Source organism: Macaca nemestrina, chromosome 7 (genome assembly GCF_043159975.1).
Source record: "Macaca nemestrina isolate mMacNem1 chromosome 7, mMacNem.hap1, whole genome shotgun sequence".
Lineage (NCBI taxonomy): Eukaryota > Metazoa > Chordata > Mammalia > Primates > Cercopithecidae > Macaca > Macaca nemestrina.
In genome coordinates this window covers 136,445,201-136,461,824 of record NC_092131.1, presented here as the reverse complement: position 1 = coordinate 136,461,824, position 16,624 = coordinate 136,445,201, and the positions used below count along the sequence as shown (strand labels likewise).

At 43.7% G+C, this 16,624-nt stretch overlaps 1 protein-coding gene across 3 annotated transcripts in view; it reads left to right on the top strand.

Annotated features, from left to right (window-relative positions):
• LOC105488410 (3-hydroxyacyl-CoA dehydratase 3) overlaps positions 1 to 16,624 on the top strand; it is a 48,795-nt gene that overhangs the window by 22,444 nt on the left and 9,727 nt on the right. For all 3 annotated transcript variants that reach the window (XM_011752417.3, XM_011752424.3, XM_071101191.1), the window contains exons 3-7: positions 1,869 to 1,942; positions 3,719 to 3,883; positions 5,671 to 5,722; positions 10,083 to 10,193; positions 11,827 to 11,954. In XM_011752417.3, the coding sequence (XP_011750719.1) occupies positions 1,869 to 1,942; positions 3,719 to 3,883; positions 5,671 to 5,722; positions 10,083 to 10,193; positions 11,827 to 11,954 (530 nt within the window). The remainder of the gene's footprint in view (positions 1 to 1,868; positions 1,943 to 3,718; positions 3,884 to 5,670; positions 5,723 to 10,082; positions 10,194 to 11,826; positions 11,955 to 16,624) is intronic.

Below are 16,624 nucleotides of genomic sequence, written 5' to 3'. Positions count from 1 at the left end.
ATTTTTAGTAGAGACAGGGTTTCACCATGTTGTCCAGGCTGGTCTTGAACTCCTGACCTCAAGTGATCTACTCGCCTTGGCCTCTCAAAGTGCTGGGATTACAGGTGTGAGCCACTGTGCCTGTTTTTTTTTTTGTTGTTGTTGTTTGTTTTGTTTTTTTAAAAAATATTTTTCTTTTTAAACATTTTTAAAAATAATAATTATTTATTACACCATTCCTAAGAAATTTTCTTGATGAGACTTTGTGGCTCCCTGATACTAGATTTGCAGACCAGTTTGAGAAACACTACATTCTAGATGATGTCTCAGAGGCCTTTTCAACTCTGACAGTTTCTGATTCTATGAATCTGCCTCTGTCTCCCTTCTCCTCAGTCCATCAGCAGATTTACTGCTGTACTGAAGAGGGTGGGATCTGCATTCACTGTCACCCAGTGGGGTAGGATTCTCCCTGTTCCAATTCCTGGGATTATTGGAGCATGAAGAGTTTCTGCTTTATGTGAAATTCCATCTACCGTAATATACTTGCATGAAAGTACAGCCTGGCATTTGTATCTGCTTTTCAGGATGAGAGTAGTTACCACTCAGCTCAGGTTTTTTGGGAATTATATACATTTACATGAAAGTTAAAGTGATAAAAGCGTATCTTGCCACTTAGACCTTATATACTGTGCTACCTTAAGGAATTTATGGTCATAGAGAATAATTGCTACCTATGGCGAATATTAGGCAGGTTATTAGTCTACATATGGTCAGATAAGGGCTGAGAGTCCCAGAAGGGAACCAAATGGTAAATGAATCAGAGAGGAGAGTAGAAGGGAGGTCCAGCAGCAGCTGCTGGGTCCAGCAGGCACTGGCACCTAGGCATGGTGCCAGCTTGAATTGGAGAAAGGAGCCATGTCAAGGCATAGGGATGAGGCACTGGCCAACTCAGGTACTTCCCTCCTAGTTCCACCTGTCCTTCATAAGCTACAAAAGCTTGTATTTCTTTTTCCTTGTTCCATTTGGGATGTACTAAAGGAGGAGTCAGCTTCTCCCTTCATTCTCTCTCCCTGGTTGGGAGGTTTTAGATTCAGAGCTGTCCAAGACAATCCAGCATTTCCATGTGCCCTGCAACTTTCCTTAACCACAGTCAAGATGATACACCCACCAATTTTTGTCTGCTCTAGATTTACAGCCAAAGTAATTGTGAAAGTTAAATTTATATCTGTGTGGCCCCTTTGGCATTGCTTTCTCTGTTCTTTTTCCTGCCTGTTATTTGTACGGGGTATCATCAGGGTCACAGTGGAAAATTGGGTAAATACTCCGAAACTGACATCAGAGAACATATGGAGATAAACTTGCATCAAAGATTTGACCTATCTAGCTGTTGGAGAGCTCTGCTCACAAGCCCCCACACATTTTAACAGGACACATTAAGATTTGCAGACTACATTGCTTCTCAGCCTTTTGGCTACGATCGAGTGTAATATTCTTGCTGGGCATGGTGGCTCATGCCTGTAATCCCAGCACTTTGGGAGGCTGAGGCGGGTGGATCACTTGAGGTCAGGAGATTGAGACCATCCTGGCTAACATGGTGAAACCCTGTCTACTAAAAACACAAAAAATTAGCCGGGCGTGGTGGGTGGTGTAGTCCCAGCTACTTGGGAGGCTGAGGAAGGAGAATGGCATGAACCCGGGAGGCAGAGCTTGCAGTGAGCTGAGATTGCGCCACTGCACTTCAGCCTGGGTGACAGAGTGAGACTCTGTCTCAAAAAAAAAAAAAAAAAAAAAAAAATGTTTGCATACTTAGGAAAGAACTGCACCAAGCTGGCTTTTGGATGGCCTCGCTCTGCTCAAGTTTGCAATAACCCACATTTCTTTCTTTATAGCTCAAGGACATGGTGCCAAAGGAGACAATGTCTATGAATTTCACCTGGAGTTCTTAGACCTTGTGAAGCCAGAGGTATGTTCTTTCCTTTCTCACTTCCCTTCCCATTTTAGGAAATGAATACCAGTAGTTTAGTGAAATGGGGAGCAGGGTTTGTGGAGAGAAGAAGATAAAACCAAAGGGGAATAATAGTTCTCTTATTTGGAACAGAGCCCAGGTTTTAGCTGCAGAGGAATGGGAAAGTCAGAGACCCTGTGTTGAGTCTGGGCCCCGCCATTTATTAGTGGTGTGATCTTGAACAAGTCTCTTCACTTCTTCGAGTTCCAGTTTTCTCATGTGTTAAATGAAATTCTGGACTAAGTGATCTCCAGGGTTCCTTCCAGCTCTGATATTCTCTGGTTTTAGTGATGGCAGAGGAGTATGGCACCTGTTGAGAACAGAGTTACATAGGGTAGTTGAAGCCCCCACCAAGGGTTACTTTCATGTGACTTTGCCATAGGTGCAGGTGAGAAAAATAGAAATCAAAAAGGGCAAAGGCAGCTGGTCTTCAGAAAGAATACTGCAGATATCATCGAAGCTTCTCCTCCCTTAGAGCCTGAGGAAACTTCTCTCACAAGCAGGGAGAGAATCCAATAGATGGGGTATTTCGGTTTCTGGAATTACACTTAGCTCTGGGGACTTGAGCTTCTTGATTTTCCTGCACAGGTGCTCAGTTGTTTTGAGAAAGCATTAATAATAACCAGTGGTATAGTGGGCAGAGAACCTGTCATGGAGCTTCCTTTGGAGACAAGGGAGAGGCCATGTAGACAAACAATGAGCTGGAATGGCCTATAAGAATTTGAGTTTAGTTGGGAAGACTCCCCAGATTGACCCCTGTGAAAAAGTCTGTAACTGATCCAATACAGTTCTGACCTTGATGCAGGTGTTTCTAAAACAAGGGTCTGCTGAGCCAGGACAGTCATTTTCATGGGAGGAAAATGTATAAGCTGAGGGTGATTGGATGCAGTACCCTTGAGAGGGTGATTGGACGTAGTACCTTGCATGATGTGGCTGTGGCAGGAGGTTCATGCTAGTTCCCTCCAGCCTAACCAGGAATTATTTGCCTTTCTCATCCTGATATCCTCCTGTGTCATTCACTGGGGGAATCAGAGAAGGACGTTATGTTCTTACCAGTTCTCCATGCCAGCCCTTGGTCTAGATCAACCTTTTTGGTACCAGGGTCCAGTTTTATGGAAGGCACTTTTTTCACAGATGGTGGGGTGGGGATGGTTTCAGGGTGATTCAAATGCATTACCTTTATTGTGCACTTGATTTCTGTTATTATTACATTGTAATATATAATGAAATAATTATACAACTCATCATAATGTAGAATCAGTGAGAGCCCTGAGCTTGTTTTCCTGCAACTAGATGGTCCCATCTGGGGGTGATGGGAGACAGTGACAGATGATCAGGTGTTAGAGTCTCATAAAGAGTGAGCAACCTAGATTCCTTGCATGCACAATTCACAATAGAGTTTGCGCTCCTATGTGAATTTTATGCCAATGCTGATCTGACAGGAGGCAGGGCTCAGGAGGTAATGCAAGTGATGGGGAGCGAGTGTAAATACAGATGAAGTTTTGCTCACTTGCCCACGGCTCAGCTCCTCCTGTGTGGCCCCATTCCCAACAGGCCATGGACCAATACAGGAGTTGGAGACCCCTGGTCTAGATGTTCCCTTTGCATCAGGACTTGCAGGACCAGAGAAAGAAGAATAAACATATCCTGCAGTTTCTCTGTACAGCGCCCCTGGCATGGTGCTGCTTCAGGGAACGGAAGAGGGCATTCTTACATTTTCACTTTCTCTCCTAGCCTGTTTACAAACTGACCCAGAGGCAGGTAAACATTACGGTACAGAAGAAAGTGAGTCAGTGGTGGGAGAGACTCACGAAGCAAGAAAAGCGACCACTGTTTTTGGCCCCTGACTTTGATCGTTGGCTGGATGAATCTGATGCGGAAATGGAGCTCAGAGCTAAGGTTAGTAAGGATCCTAGGATCTGGTCATTGAGGACAAATCATGGGGAACCCACGTCATTCGGGCCACTGCAGATACCTCTCAGGGTCTGAAAGAATAGCGACAAAGTTACAAATTCATTTAAAGACCTGGTGACGTGATTTTCAAGAAGTATTCGCTATGTATTTTGTAGACTGTCCCTCAGTTGAAATCTGTCTGATGTTTCTCTTACAACTAGACTAAGGTGACAGATATTGAGAAGACCACAGAGGTAAAGTGCAGTTCTTACCACATCATATCAAAAGTACATACGGCCGGGCGCGGTGGCTCACGCCTGTGATCCCAGCACTTTGGGAGGCTGAGGCAGACGGATCACAAGGTCAGGAGATCGAGACCATCCTGGCTAGCACAGTGAAACCCTGTCTCTAGTAAAAATACAAAAAATTAGCCGGGTGTGGTGATGCACGCCTGTAGTCCCAGCTGCTCAGGAGGCTAAGGCAGGAGAATGGCGTGAACCCGGGAGGCGGAGCTTGCAGTGAGCCGAGATTGCACCACTGTACTCCAGCCTGGGCAACAGAGTGAGACTCTGTCTCAAAAAAAAAAAAAAAAGAGTACATACTATCAACATGACACATCACTGTTGATATTAACCATGGATCAGCTGGCTTGAGGTGACGCTTATCAGGTTTCTCCACTATAAGGTTATTTTCCTCTTGCCACTCCTTGGAAGGAAGTCACTATGTGTAGTGTACATTTAAGGAGCAGGGAGTTATGCTTCCTGTCCTTTAGATGGAGTATCTACATAATTATTTGGAATTCTTCTGCATGGGAGAATAATTATGCATGTCTATTGTCTCCTATTTATTTATTCAATCATTTATTTATATCATGTGGGTACATGGTATTTATTTTATACTCTGAGTTACAAACTAATATTATTTATTTCGTTGCTCAAATTCTTCCAGCTTTGGCACTAACTGGCCTTTGGTTATGTCCTCATCCTGCCCATCTTTCATTTGGCTTTTGTATCTTTTTGAGAAAGCGCCATCATTATGAGACTGTTTTTTTTTTTTTTTTTTTTTTTTGAGCACTTCCTTACTTTCTGGCATTATAAGCTGCTCCAGGCTTATCTTGTATGTACGTTTCCTGCTTCAGCCCTGGAACAGCCATTTCTTCAAGGAGCTCTGTTCTTATTGTAGAATAGTATCGGAAAGCAAGATCTGCGTGCCAGGTATGCTCATTGCTACCAGGTTGCCATTGCTTTTAGGTTGTCTTCACTGGCAGAACAAGAAAATATATGTTTGGATACTAACCCATGCATACACATACACCTGTAAATATTTCTGTATGGATCTATCTGTATCTCTATAAAGCTAAACATGAGTTCATACTGATGTTGGAAACATGATCTTAGCTTCTGGAAAAATTATACTAAAACTCTAGAAATCTTGAAAAATAAAATAGCAGTCTACTTCCTGCCTTAAACTTCTGTTTTATTTCTCTGACTGCAACAGATCTTCTCGATGTCCTTTCCAGCTTTAAGATTCCAAGGTCACTTGTCAGTTTGGAAGCCAGATGATTGGGTTAATTTTGTGAACAATGGATGGGCATCCTGTGATGCTAATGCCACTTAGTAAGGAGGGTCAGGCGTTTGGCCCTATGACCTAGAATATTTTTCCCAATGATGGCACTTACCCCAACCGGAGGAGGTGGCTTTGAGGAAGTCAGATTACTCAGCCAGCATATGGACTTTTGCAAGCATCTGGGAATTCTAACTTGTGTTCTTGGAAAACTTTTGTCTAAATTCTAGGAAGAAGAGCGCCTAAATAAACTCCGACTGGAAAGCGAAGGCTCTCCTGAAAGTAAGTTGCGCTGCTGCCATGGTAGTTACCAGTTAACTTGTGCTAGTGTTGGAGGTATGGATAATTGTGATGTGGCTGGAGAGCTAATGATTTCATCCCAGTGAGCTGTGTGGGTGAGTTTATGAAAAACCCTTTAGGTCCAGTGCTTAAGGTCTGCAGCACCCACGTCAGAATCCTTACCTTTAATGTTTCCTTTGTGTTTTGGGTGTTATTTCGTGAGTACACCAAGGCTAGTATAACAGAATAAAAGAACTCCTGGACTGGCCTTATGGCAGATGGCAAACAAATCCTGCAGAGACTTGTGGAAATGATTGCGTGGGTCTAAGGCTGCACTCCTTCAGCCTGGTGTTTTTCTCCCAGCTGAAATCTCAAAGGCTGTATGATACGTAAGTGTGGTTGTCAGCCTGAAAGATGGAGAGTATTCTGTATAGTCCTGCTATTCATTAACCTTTAACAAATCAATTTCTGTTTCCGTCTAACCACTTTAAGCAGGAAGCTCTGTAAGTGTATTATCTTCTGGGTGATGTAGTTAGATTAAATTCAGCAGCTATCTGTTAAAGTCATGCTGTGTGGCAAGCATTGTGCTGGGCCTTTGACTGAGAGCCAGAGGGATCCATTGTAGCACCCGTACTCAACAGGGCTTACAGTCTTAGTGGGAGAACTTCAGGTCTAGGTAAAACTACCTCTGAAAAGCAGAATGAAATAAGTGCTCCTTATTTGTTCTAAGTTGAAATTTTTCAGATTTTAGTGGTACTTATCTAGCATGCCATAAATAAGTGAGGGGAAAGTTTTGGAGCAGTAGTTTTCAAACTGTGTTCCATAGTACCCCAGGGGGTTCCCAGAGATGCTTTGGAGGAGTAGATCACACAAACAGGTCTACCTCAGTCAGAGCAACTCTCTTTTGAGTTTTATTTGTTGGCATTCTGAATAAGGTTTCTTTTGAGAAGGAATTTTAAAAAAGATTTGAATAGCCACTACCTTAGGGGAATATTATTTTAGGAAAGCTGAGGAGGGGAGAGGATCAGTGGAGGCAAAGAATAACAACATAAAAAAGCCACTTTGAGATTTCAATTAATTTTTTGGTGTTTTAAAGGGATAAACTTCAAAAATAGATAAAAATTCTAATATATGGATTTTTTTGGGTGTTAGGTAAAGCTTTAACTGTTTTATCTAAATTCATAAAATTTTCTGAACAAGGAAGTTCTTTATGGTACGGAAGTGTAATAGATTTTTGTAGTTTTGAAGAAGAAACTTTTTTTTTTTTTTTTTTTTGTTGAGACAGTCTCGCTTTGTCGCCCAGACTGGAGTGCAGTGGCCGGATCTCAGCTCACTGCAAGCCCCGCCTCCCGGGTTCACGCCATTCTCCTGCCTCAGCCTCCTGAGTAGCTGGAACTACAGACGCCCGCCACCTCGCCTGGCTAGGTTTTTTTTGTATTTTTTAGTAGAGACGGGGTTTCACCGTGTTAGCCAGGATGGTCTCGATCTCCTGACCTTGTGATCCGCCCGTCTCGGCCTCCCAAAGTGCTGGGATTACAGACTTGAGCCACCGCGCCCGGCCGAAGAAGAAACTTGTAATTAGCTAAATGTTGCTGGAAGTCTGACATTTTTTGGAGTCTTAGGATAAGGCTGTGTTTTTTTTTTTTTTTTTTTTTTTTTTTTTTTTTTTTTTTTGAGACAGGGTCTTGCTATGCTGTCCAGGCTGATCTTGAGATCCTGGGCTCAAGTGATCGTTCTACCTCAGCCTCCCGAGTAGCTGGGATTACAGGCATGTGCCACTGTGCCTGGCTTAGGCTGCTTTTGATTGACCACATTATTAAATGTGATTATTTGAGGACCAACCAGATGTCTTTGCAGAATATCTGTATCCTAGGAATAAATATATAGCAGCAAAATCTGAACACCACAGATCTTCTCTGAAGAACTGTCCTTTTCTTTACCCTACTCCTTTGACTCAACCATGACTCTGTCAAAGCTCCTTGTTTCTTCCTTTACTCTGTAATTGGCTGTATCTTCATGAATCTTAGGCTGCAGACAAACTTAATGTCCTTTTTTTTCCTGCTTGTTGGTTTGAAATTGTCCTCCTTTGGTTATGTCCTCAGTCTGCCCATCTTTCAAAGCTCAGATCAGGCCAAGTATGGTGGCTCATGCCTGTAATCCCAGCACTTTGGGAGACTGAGATGGGAGGATCTTTTAGTCCAGGAGTTCGAGATCAGCCTGGGCAACGTAGGAAGACTGTGTGTCTACAAAATATGATAGAATATAAAATTAGCAGGGTGTGGTGGCACAGACCTGTAGACCTAACTACTTGGGAGGTCAGGTGGGAGGATGGGTTGACCCCAGGAGGTCAGGGCTGCAGAGAGCTATGGTCCCACCACTGCATTCTAACCTGGGCAACAGAGTGAGACGCTGTCTCAAAAAAAAAAAAAAAAAGCCCAGATTAGATACCAGCTTTATCCATGTAGACTAGCTTGATGCCCACTTCTCCAGCCTAATGTCATTTTTTCACCTTGAAAGTTTCACAAGGCATTACTTGTCACTCCCCACCTGGTATTACAGTTTTTAGATTGTAAGCTCTGAGGGCAGCCTTGAACTACCTTTGTATCCCAGTAGTTCTTCTCACAGTACCTTGCACATTGTAGGTATTCAGTTAATGCTTGGTTGAATGAATATATAACCAAATATCAGAATTGGTTTTTTCATTTACTGTATCTATCTCTGTAAGCTAGTTTGACCTCAGTGACCTTAAAGAAATTCCAGAAAAGAAAAAACTATGGATTATATTAAGATGACTGGAGGGTCAGGCATGGTGGCTTATGCCTGTAATCCCAGCACTTTGAGAGGCCAAGGTGGGCAGATCACCTGAGGTCAGGAGTTTAAGACCACCCTGGCCAACATGATGAAACCCTGTCTCTGCTAAAATACAAAAATTAGCCGGGCATGGTGGTGGGTGCCTGTAATTCCAGCTACTCGGGAGGCTGCGGCAGGAGAATTGCTTGAACTTGGGAGTGCCACTGCACTCCAACCTGGGTGACAGAGCAAGACTCCATCTCAAAAATAACTAACTAAATAAAAAATAACTGGAGCAGGAGCTGAGGAAATCTTTTTCCTTTTTGTAATGTCTCTTCAGATGGCCATTTTTTTTGGCCAGGTGTTATGGAAAAAATACAACACTACAACACTCAGCTGCTTTTTCCTATTTTCTTACTCAACAACAATCAACACAGAAGACTTCTGTGACCAAGTGTGTGGGTTTTTTCCACCCACACAGCAAGCAAGCAATGAGTTCTGCAGCAGACACCAGCTGAGTGCCCTCTGATTCAATTCCGACACTATTTACCTAGAGATAGCATCAGATTCCCACAGATGAAGGGCTCAGTCTCCAAGACACCCTCTTGCCCCAGCCTGTCCCGAGTCTGGGCCTCCAGAACTTGTGACCAATAAGCTGTAAATTACGGTTCCCACAACCCGCTCTGGGGTTTGATTGATTTGCTAGTGTGGCTCCACAGAACTCAGGGAAACAAGTTTGTTGGTTTATTGTAAGGGATATTATGAAGGATACAGATGAAGAGATTAGGAGGAAGTATGGAGGAAGTGGCGCGGAGCTTCCATGCCCTCCCCAGGTGTGCCACCCTCCAGGAACCTCCATGTGTTTAGCTGTCTGGAAGCTGACCAAACCCTGTCCCCTTGGGCCTTTTATGGAGACTTCATCTGATAGGCATGACTGAAGCATGTTGCACTGTGTTGAAATGTGATTAGAAAAAAAGGGTCTGACCTAAACCCCACAAGGCCTGTCTGTCCAGATTCTTCTCAGCCCCTCTGTGCAGTGTTCCCTCCTCCAGAGTATGAAGCAAGACCCTCTCTGGAATGAGGGTCTTAGGACCCACATTCAGATTAGAGTCATGCCTTGGGCAGCTGAAAGGAAGGCAGGGAAAGTCATAGAGGAAGATTCTGTTTTCTGAGGCCTAAAGTGTCCCAACATTATAACAAAAAACTATAACAAGGGCTGTGGGAGTTATGAGCCAGAAACTGTGGATGAAAACCTATATATACATGTACACATATCATAATATCACACCAGGGGTAATATTTTTTTCTTGGGTTTGTTATGTCTGTATACCTATTCTTCAAGGCTGAGACAGGAAGTCCTGCTGAAAATACACGCTGGAGAGCAATGTTCCTTGTATGTTTCTCTGTGGGAGTAGGAGCCCAGACTGGTGAGGACCAGGACCAGATATTTGTGTGGGAGCTTAGGAGCATTCAAGAAGGAAAAAGGATTGAAGTCATCCAGATATGCCTCATACATCTCTCTTCTGCTGGGACTATTGCTTTTAATAGCTTACTGCTTTGCTTTGCTTTACAGCTCTTACAAACTTACGGAAGGGATACCTGTTTATGTATAATCTTGTGCAGTTCTTGGGATTTTCCTGGATCTTTGTCAACCTGACTGTGCGATTCTGCATCTTGGGAAAAGGCAAGTAAGAAATTTTTGGATTAATTTTCCCTTTCTGAGTAGTTTGGCCCAGTATTCACTCTCTGCCTTTGATGTTAATAATAACCGCTGCATTTGTGCAGCACCCTCTACTTTTTGTTGTGCTTTCATAGCTCTTATTTCCCATGACCTTGTGAAATAAGCTGACTGGTATTCTTTCCATTTAACAGGTAATAAAAATATAGGCCTAGAGATGGTCAAAAATGGTTCACATCCATAGCTAGCCAGAGCCACATCTTGGGCTAGAATCCTTTTGTATGTTCACTAACAACTAAATAAATTGATTGTGATACTTCCAGTGCCAAAGTTATGCAAGGCCAAAAGTGTTCTCACCCTTTTGGAGCCTAAATAGGTTCTAAAATGAACTATTCTAAAACAGAATAAAAAGAGTATCATAAATATATTAGTTCTTCTTTTTTTTTTTGTTTTTTTTTGAGACGGAGTCTCACTCTGTCGCTCAGGCTTGAGTGCAGTGTCGCGATCTCGGCTCACTGCAAGCTCCGCCTCCCGGGTTCACGCCATTCTCCTGCCTCAGCCTCCTGAGTAGCTGGGACTACAGGCGCCCACCACCACGCCCAGCTAACTTTTTTTTTTTTTTTTGTATTTTTCGTGGAGACAGGGTTTCACCATGTTAGCCAGGATAGTCTTGATCTCCTGACTTTGTGATCTGTCCACCTCGGCCTCCCAAAGTGCTGGTATTACAGGCGTAAGCCACTGCACCGGGCCCAATTCTTCTTAATTTATGTGTTTAACAGGATTCTGGCTTTGACCAGTGGCATTCCATTGGTAAATGCCAATGGGAAATTTTTGAGAATTTGATCTAAAGTATTCTGAAACTTTATTTGATGAATAAATAGGTAATAAAATTTAGGAGAAGAAAGAGTAATGGGAGAGGATTTTTCTACCTGATAATGAAAGTATGGACCAGGTGTAATAGCTCATGCCTGTAATCCCAGCACTTTAAGAGGCCGACATGGGAGGATCTCTTGAACCCAGGAGGTTGAAGCTGCAGTAAGCCATGATCATGACACTGTACTATAGACTGGGTGATGGAGCAAGACCTTGACTCTTAAAAAAATGAGACAGGTGGCCGGGCGTGGTGGCTCACGCCTGTAATCCCAGCACTTTGGGAGGCTGAGGTGGGCGGATCATGAGGTCAAGAGATTGAGACCATCCTGGTCAACATGGTGAAAACCCTGTCTCTACTAAAAGTACAAAAATTAGCTGGGTGTGGTGGTGTGCGCCTGTAGTCCCAGCTACTCAGGAAGCTAAGGCAGGAGAATCACTTGAACCTGGGAGGTGGAGGTTGCAGTGAGCTGAGATTGCACCACTACTCTCCAGCCTGGCGACAGAGTGAGACTCCATCTCAAAAAAAAAAAAAGAGAAAGGCATATAAGGTGTACGTGTTAACTTTCTGGTAACTGGTAGAGCTTACTGTTCATGACCCCAGTGGCCTGCACCCTTCCTGCTTAGTTAAGTAAGAAACTCGAATCTGACTGGATGTTTGTTATTCCTTTCCTATAGTTATTTTCATGAAAGGAGTGAGCTAGTTTGAGAAATAGTTCTGTTGGAATTTACCAACTGATTCACCCTTAACGTATATTTTTGCCCATAGAGTCCTTTTATGACACATTCCATACTGTGGCTGACATGATGTATTTCTGCCAGATGCTGGCAGTTGTGGAAACTATCAATGCAGCAATTGGAGTCACTACGTCACCAGTGCTGCCTTCTCTGATCCAGGTATTGAATAGTTGAGCTAAAGGGTGGGTAATGGAAGGTCCCATTATTTGTCTAGTAGGTATGTGGAGTAGTCCATTTTCATGCTGCTCGTAAAGACATACCCGAGACTGGGCAATTTACGAAAGAAAGAGGTTTAATTGGCTTATAGTTCCATGTGGCTGGGAAGGTCTCACAATCATGGTGGAGGGCGAAAGGCACCTCTTACATGGTGGCGGCAAGAGAGAATGAGGAAGAAGCAAAAGCGGAAACCCCTGGTAAACCCATCAGATCTTGTGAGACTTATTCATTATCACAAGAATAACATGGGAAAGACTGGCCCCCATGATTCAATTACCACCCCTTAGGTCCCTCCCACAACACATGGGAATCCTGGGAAATACAATTCAAGTTAAGATTTGAATGGGGACACAGCCAAACCATATCATTCCACCCCCGGCCCCTCCAAATCTCATGCTCTCACATTTCAAAACCAATCATGCCTTCTTACCAGTCCCCCAAAGTCTTATTTCAGCATTAACCCCAAAGTCCACAGTCCAAAGTCTCATCTGAGACAAGGCAAGTCCCTTCTGCCTTTGAGACTGTAAAATCAAAGCACACTAGTTACTTCCTAGACACAAGGGGAGTACTGGCATTGGGTAAATACAGCCGTTCCAAATGGGAGAAATTGGCCAAAATGAAGGGGTTACAGTGCCCATGCAAGTCTGAAATCCAGTGGGGCAATCAAACTTTAAAGCTCCAAAATGATCTCCTTTGACTCCAGGTCTCACATCCAGGTCACACTGATGCAAGAGGTGGGTTCCCATGGTCTTAGGCAGCTCTGCCCCTGTGACTTTGCAGGGAGCAGCCTCCCTCCCGGCTGCTTTCACAGGCTGGCATTGAGTGTCTGTGGCTTTTCCAGGTGCATGGTGCAAGTTGTCAGTGGATCTACCATTCTGGGGTCTGGAGGATGGCGGTTCTCTTCTCACAGCTCCACTAGGCGGTGCCCCAGTAGGGACTCTGTGTAGGGGCTCCAACCCCATATTTCCCTTCCTCACTGCCCTAGCAGAGGTTCTCCATGAGGGCCCCGTCCCTGCAGCAAACTTTTGCCTGGGCATCCAGGCGTTTCCGTACATCTTCTGAAATCTAGGCAGAGGTTCCCAAACCTCAATTCTTGACTTCTCTGCACGTACAGGCTCAACACCATGTGGAAGCTGCCGGGGCTTGGGGCTTGCACCCTCTGAAGCCACAGCCTGAGCTGTACATTGGCCCCTCTCAGCCAAGGCTAGAGCAGCTAGGACACAGGGCACCAAATCCCTAGGTTGCACACAGCATGGGGACCCTGGGCCTGCAAGGGATGGGAGGGACTGCCGTGAAGGGCTCTGACATGGCCTGGTTACATTTACACCATGGTCTTGGGGATTACATTAGGCTCCTTGCTACCTATGCAAATTTCTGCAGCCAGCTTGAGCTTCTCCTCAAAAAATGGGTTTTTCTTTTCTACTGAATCATCAGGCTGCAAATTTTCCAAACTTTTATGCTCCTGTTTCTCTTTTAAAATGGAATGCTTTTAACAGTACCCAAGTCACCTCTTGAATGCTTTTCTGCTTAGAAATTTCTCCTGCCAGATACCCTAAATCATCTCTCTCAAGTTCAGAATTCTGCAGATCTCTAGGGCAGGGGCCAAATGCTGCCAGTCTCTTTGCTAAAATATAACAAGAGTCACCTTTGCTTCCAAGAAGTTCTTCATCTCCATCTGAGACTACCTCAGCCTGGACTTTATTGTTCATATCACTATCAGCATTTTTGTCAAAGCCTTTCAATAAATCTCTATGAGGTTCCAAACTTACCCACATTTTCCTGTCTTCTTCTGAGCCTTCCAAACTGTTCCAACCTCTGTCTGTTACCCAGTTCCAAAGTCACTTCCACATTTTTGGGTATCTTTTCAGCAACATCCAACTTTACTGGTACCAATTTACTGTATTAGTCCGTTTTCCCGCTGCTGATAAAGACATACCTGAGACCAGGCAATTTACAAAAGAAAGAGGTTTAATTGGATTTACAGTTCCATGTGGCTGGGGAAGGTCTCACAATCATGGTGCAGGGCAAAAGGCACTTCTTACATGGCGGTGGCAAGAGAGAATGAGGAAGAAACAAAAGCGGAAACCCCTGATAAGCCCACCAGATCTCGTGAGATTTATTCACTAACATGAGACTAGCACAGGAAAGACTGGCCCCTATGATTCATTTACCTCCCCCTGGGTCCCTCCCACAACATGTGGGAATTCTGGGAGATACAATTCAAGTTGACATTTGAACAGGGACACAGCCAAAACATATCTGTATGTTACATTTTGCTAAGAAGTCTCAATTAGTAAAAACACCTATTTGTACAGGAATAGCATTATTTTACCTGAAGAAGAAAGAACATTTAAAACCTCAGGGATATTTATCAAAGTAGACTTTTACTATTTCTGGTCTATTTCATTTTTTATAATATCCTCATGAAATAACAAAGTTATAAATAGCTTTAAGACTAGGGAAATTCGACTCTTAGGCAGGAGCTGAAAAACCTACCTTCAGTCTCCTTAGTTAGAAATGTACTTGGTTTCCTCCCACCTTGCATAGATGAAGGCAGTACTTCTTAAAAACTTCTATTAATGAAAAGTACAATAATCAAACTTTAAAATTTACAGCCAGCCATGGTGGCTCATTCGTGTAATCCCCACACTTCGGGAAGCTGAGGCAGGAGGATTGCTTGAGGCCAGCAGTTTGAGACCAGCCTGGGCAGCATAGTGAGACCCCATTTCTAAAAAAACAAAAATTTGCCAGGCATGGTGATGTGCACCTATATTCCCACTACTTGGGAGGCTGAGACAGAAGGATTCCTTGAGTGCAGGAGTTTGATGTTGCAGTGAGCTGTGATTGTGCCACTGCCCTCCAACCTGGGCAACAGAGCAAGACCCCTGTCTAAAAAAATAAAAAATAAAAATTTAATGGATAGTTTGTGTTGTAGATTAGACATAGCTGAAGAGAAAATTAGTGAACTGTTTGAGATACAGGAAGGAATATAGAGCACAAAAAGTAAATATACAGACATAATTTTCTTGAATTATAAGACTCGATATTATAATATTGTTAGTTCTCTTATTTACCTGTAGATTAAATACAGTTCCAATCACAGTCTAAAAAATTTTGGAATGTGAGGAGAAAATTCTGAAGTTTTTTGAAAAAACAGAGGGCCATCCAGGATAGTAGCATCATTTTCTTTTTTTTTTTTTTTTTTTTTTTGAGACAGAGTCTTGCTCTGTCGCCCAGGCTGGGGTGCAGTGGCCGGATCTCAGCTCACTGCAAGCTCCGCCTCCCGGGTTTAGACCATTCTCCTGCCTCAGCCTCCCTAGTAGCTGGGACTACAGGTGCCCGCCACCTCGCCCGGCTAGTTTTTTGTATTTTTTAGTAGAGACGGGGTTTCACCGTGTTAGCCAGGATGGTCTCGATCTCCTGACCTCGTGATCCGCCCGTCTTGGCCTCCCAAAGTGCTGGGATTACAGGCTTGAGCCACCGCGCCCGGCCAGTAGCATCATTTTCAATAGCTAAAATGTGCAAGCAACCCAAGTTCATCTACAGATGAATGGGTAAGAACGACTGTTATATACATACAATGGGATATTATGTAGCCTTAAAAATGAAGGAAACTCTCAAGTATGCCACAACATGGATGAACCTTAAGGAAACTATTCTAAGTGAAATAAGCCAGTCACAGAAAGTCAAATACTGGATGACTCTGCTTATATGAGGTAGTTAAAATAGTCAAAATCATAGAGACAGAAAGTAGAATGGTGTTTCCCAGGGGCTGGCTGAGTGGGGAGTTATTGTTTAATGGGTCATAGTTTCTTTTCTTTCTTTTTTATTCTTTTTTTTTTTTTTTTTTTTTTGAGAGAGAGAGTCTCGTCCTGTTGCCCAGGCTGTAGTGCAGTGGCACGATGTAGGCTCACTGCAGCCTCCGCCTCCCGGGTTCACGCGATTCTCATGCCTCAGCCTCTTGAGTAGCTAGGATTATAGGTGCCCGTCACCACGCCTGGCTAATTTTTGTAGTTTTAGTAGAGACGGGGTTTCCCATGTTGGCCAGGCTGGTCTCGAACTCCTGACCTCAGGTGATCCACACACCTCAGCCTCCCAAAGTGCTGGGATTACAGGTGTGAGCCACTGTGGCTGGCAATGGTTCATAGTTTTATTTTACAAGATGAAAAGAGCTGTGGAGATGGATGGTGATTATGGTTGCACAACATAATGAATGTATTTGATACCAATCAACTAAACACTTAAAAATGATTAAGATGGTAAAGTTTATGTGTATTTTTTTTTTTTGGAGATGGTGTTTTGCTCTTTTGCCCAGGCTGGAGTGCAGTGGTATGATCTTGGCTCACTGCAACCTCCGCCTCCCACGTTCGAGCGATTCTTCTGCCTCAGCCTCCCAAGTAGCTGGGACTACAGGCGCTTGCCACCACGCCTGGCTAATTTTTGTATTTTTAATAGAGATGAGGTTTCACCATGTTGTCCAGGTTGGTCTCGAACTCCTGACCTCAAGTGATCTGCCTGCTTGGCCTTCCAAAGTGCTGGTATTATAGGCATGAGCCACCGCACCTGGCCGTTATGTGTATTTTACCACAATTTTTTAAATGGGGGAATAAAAA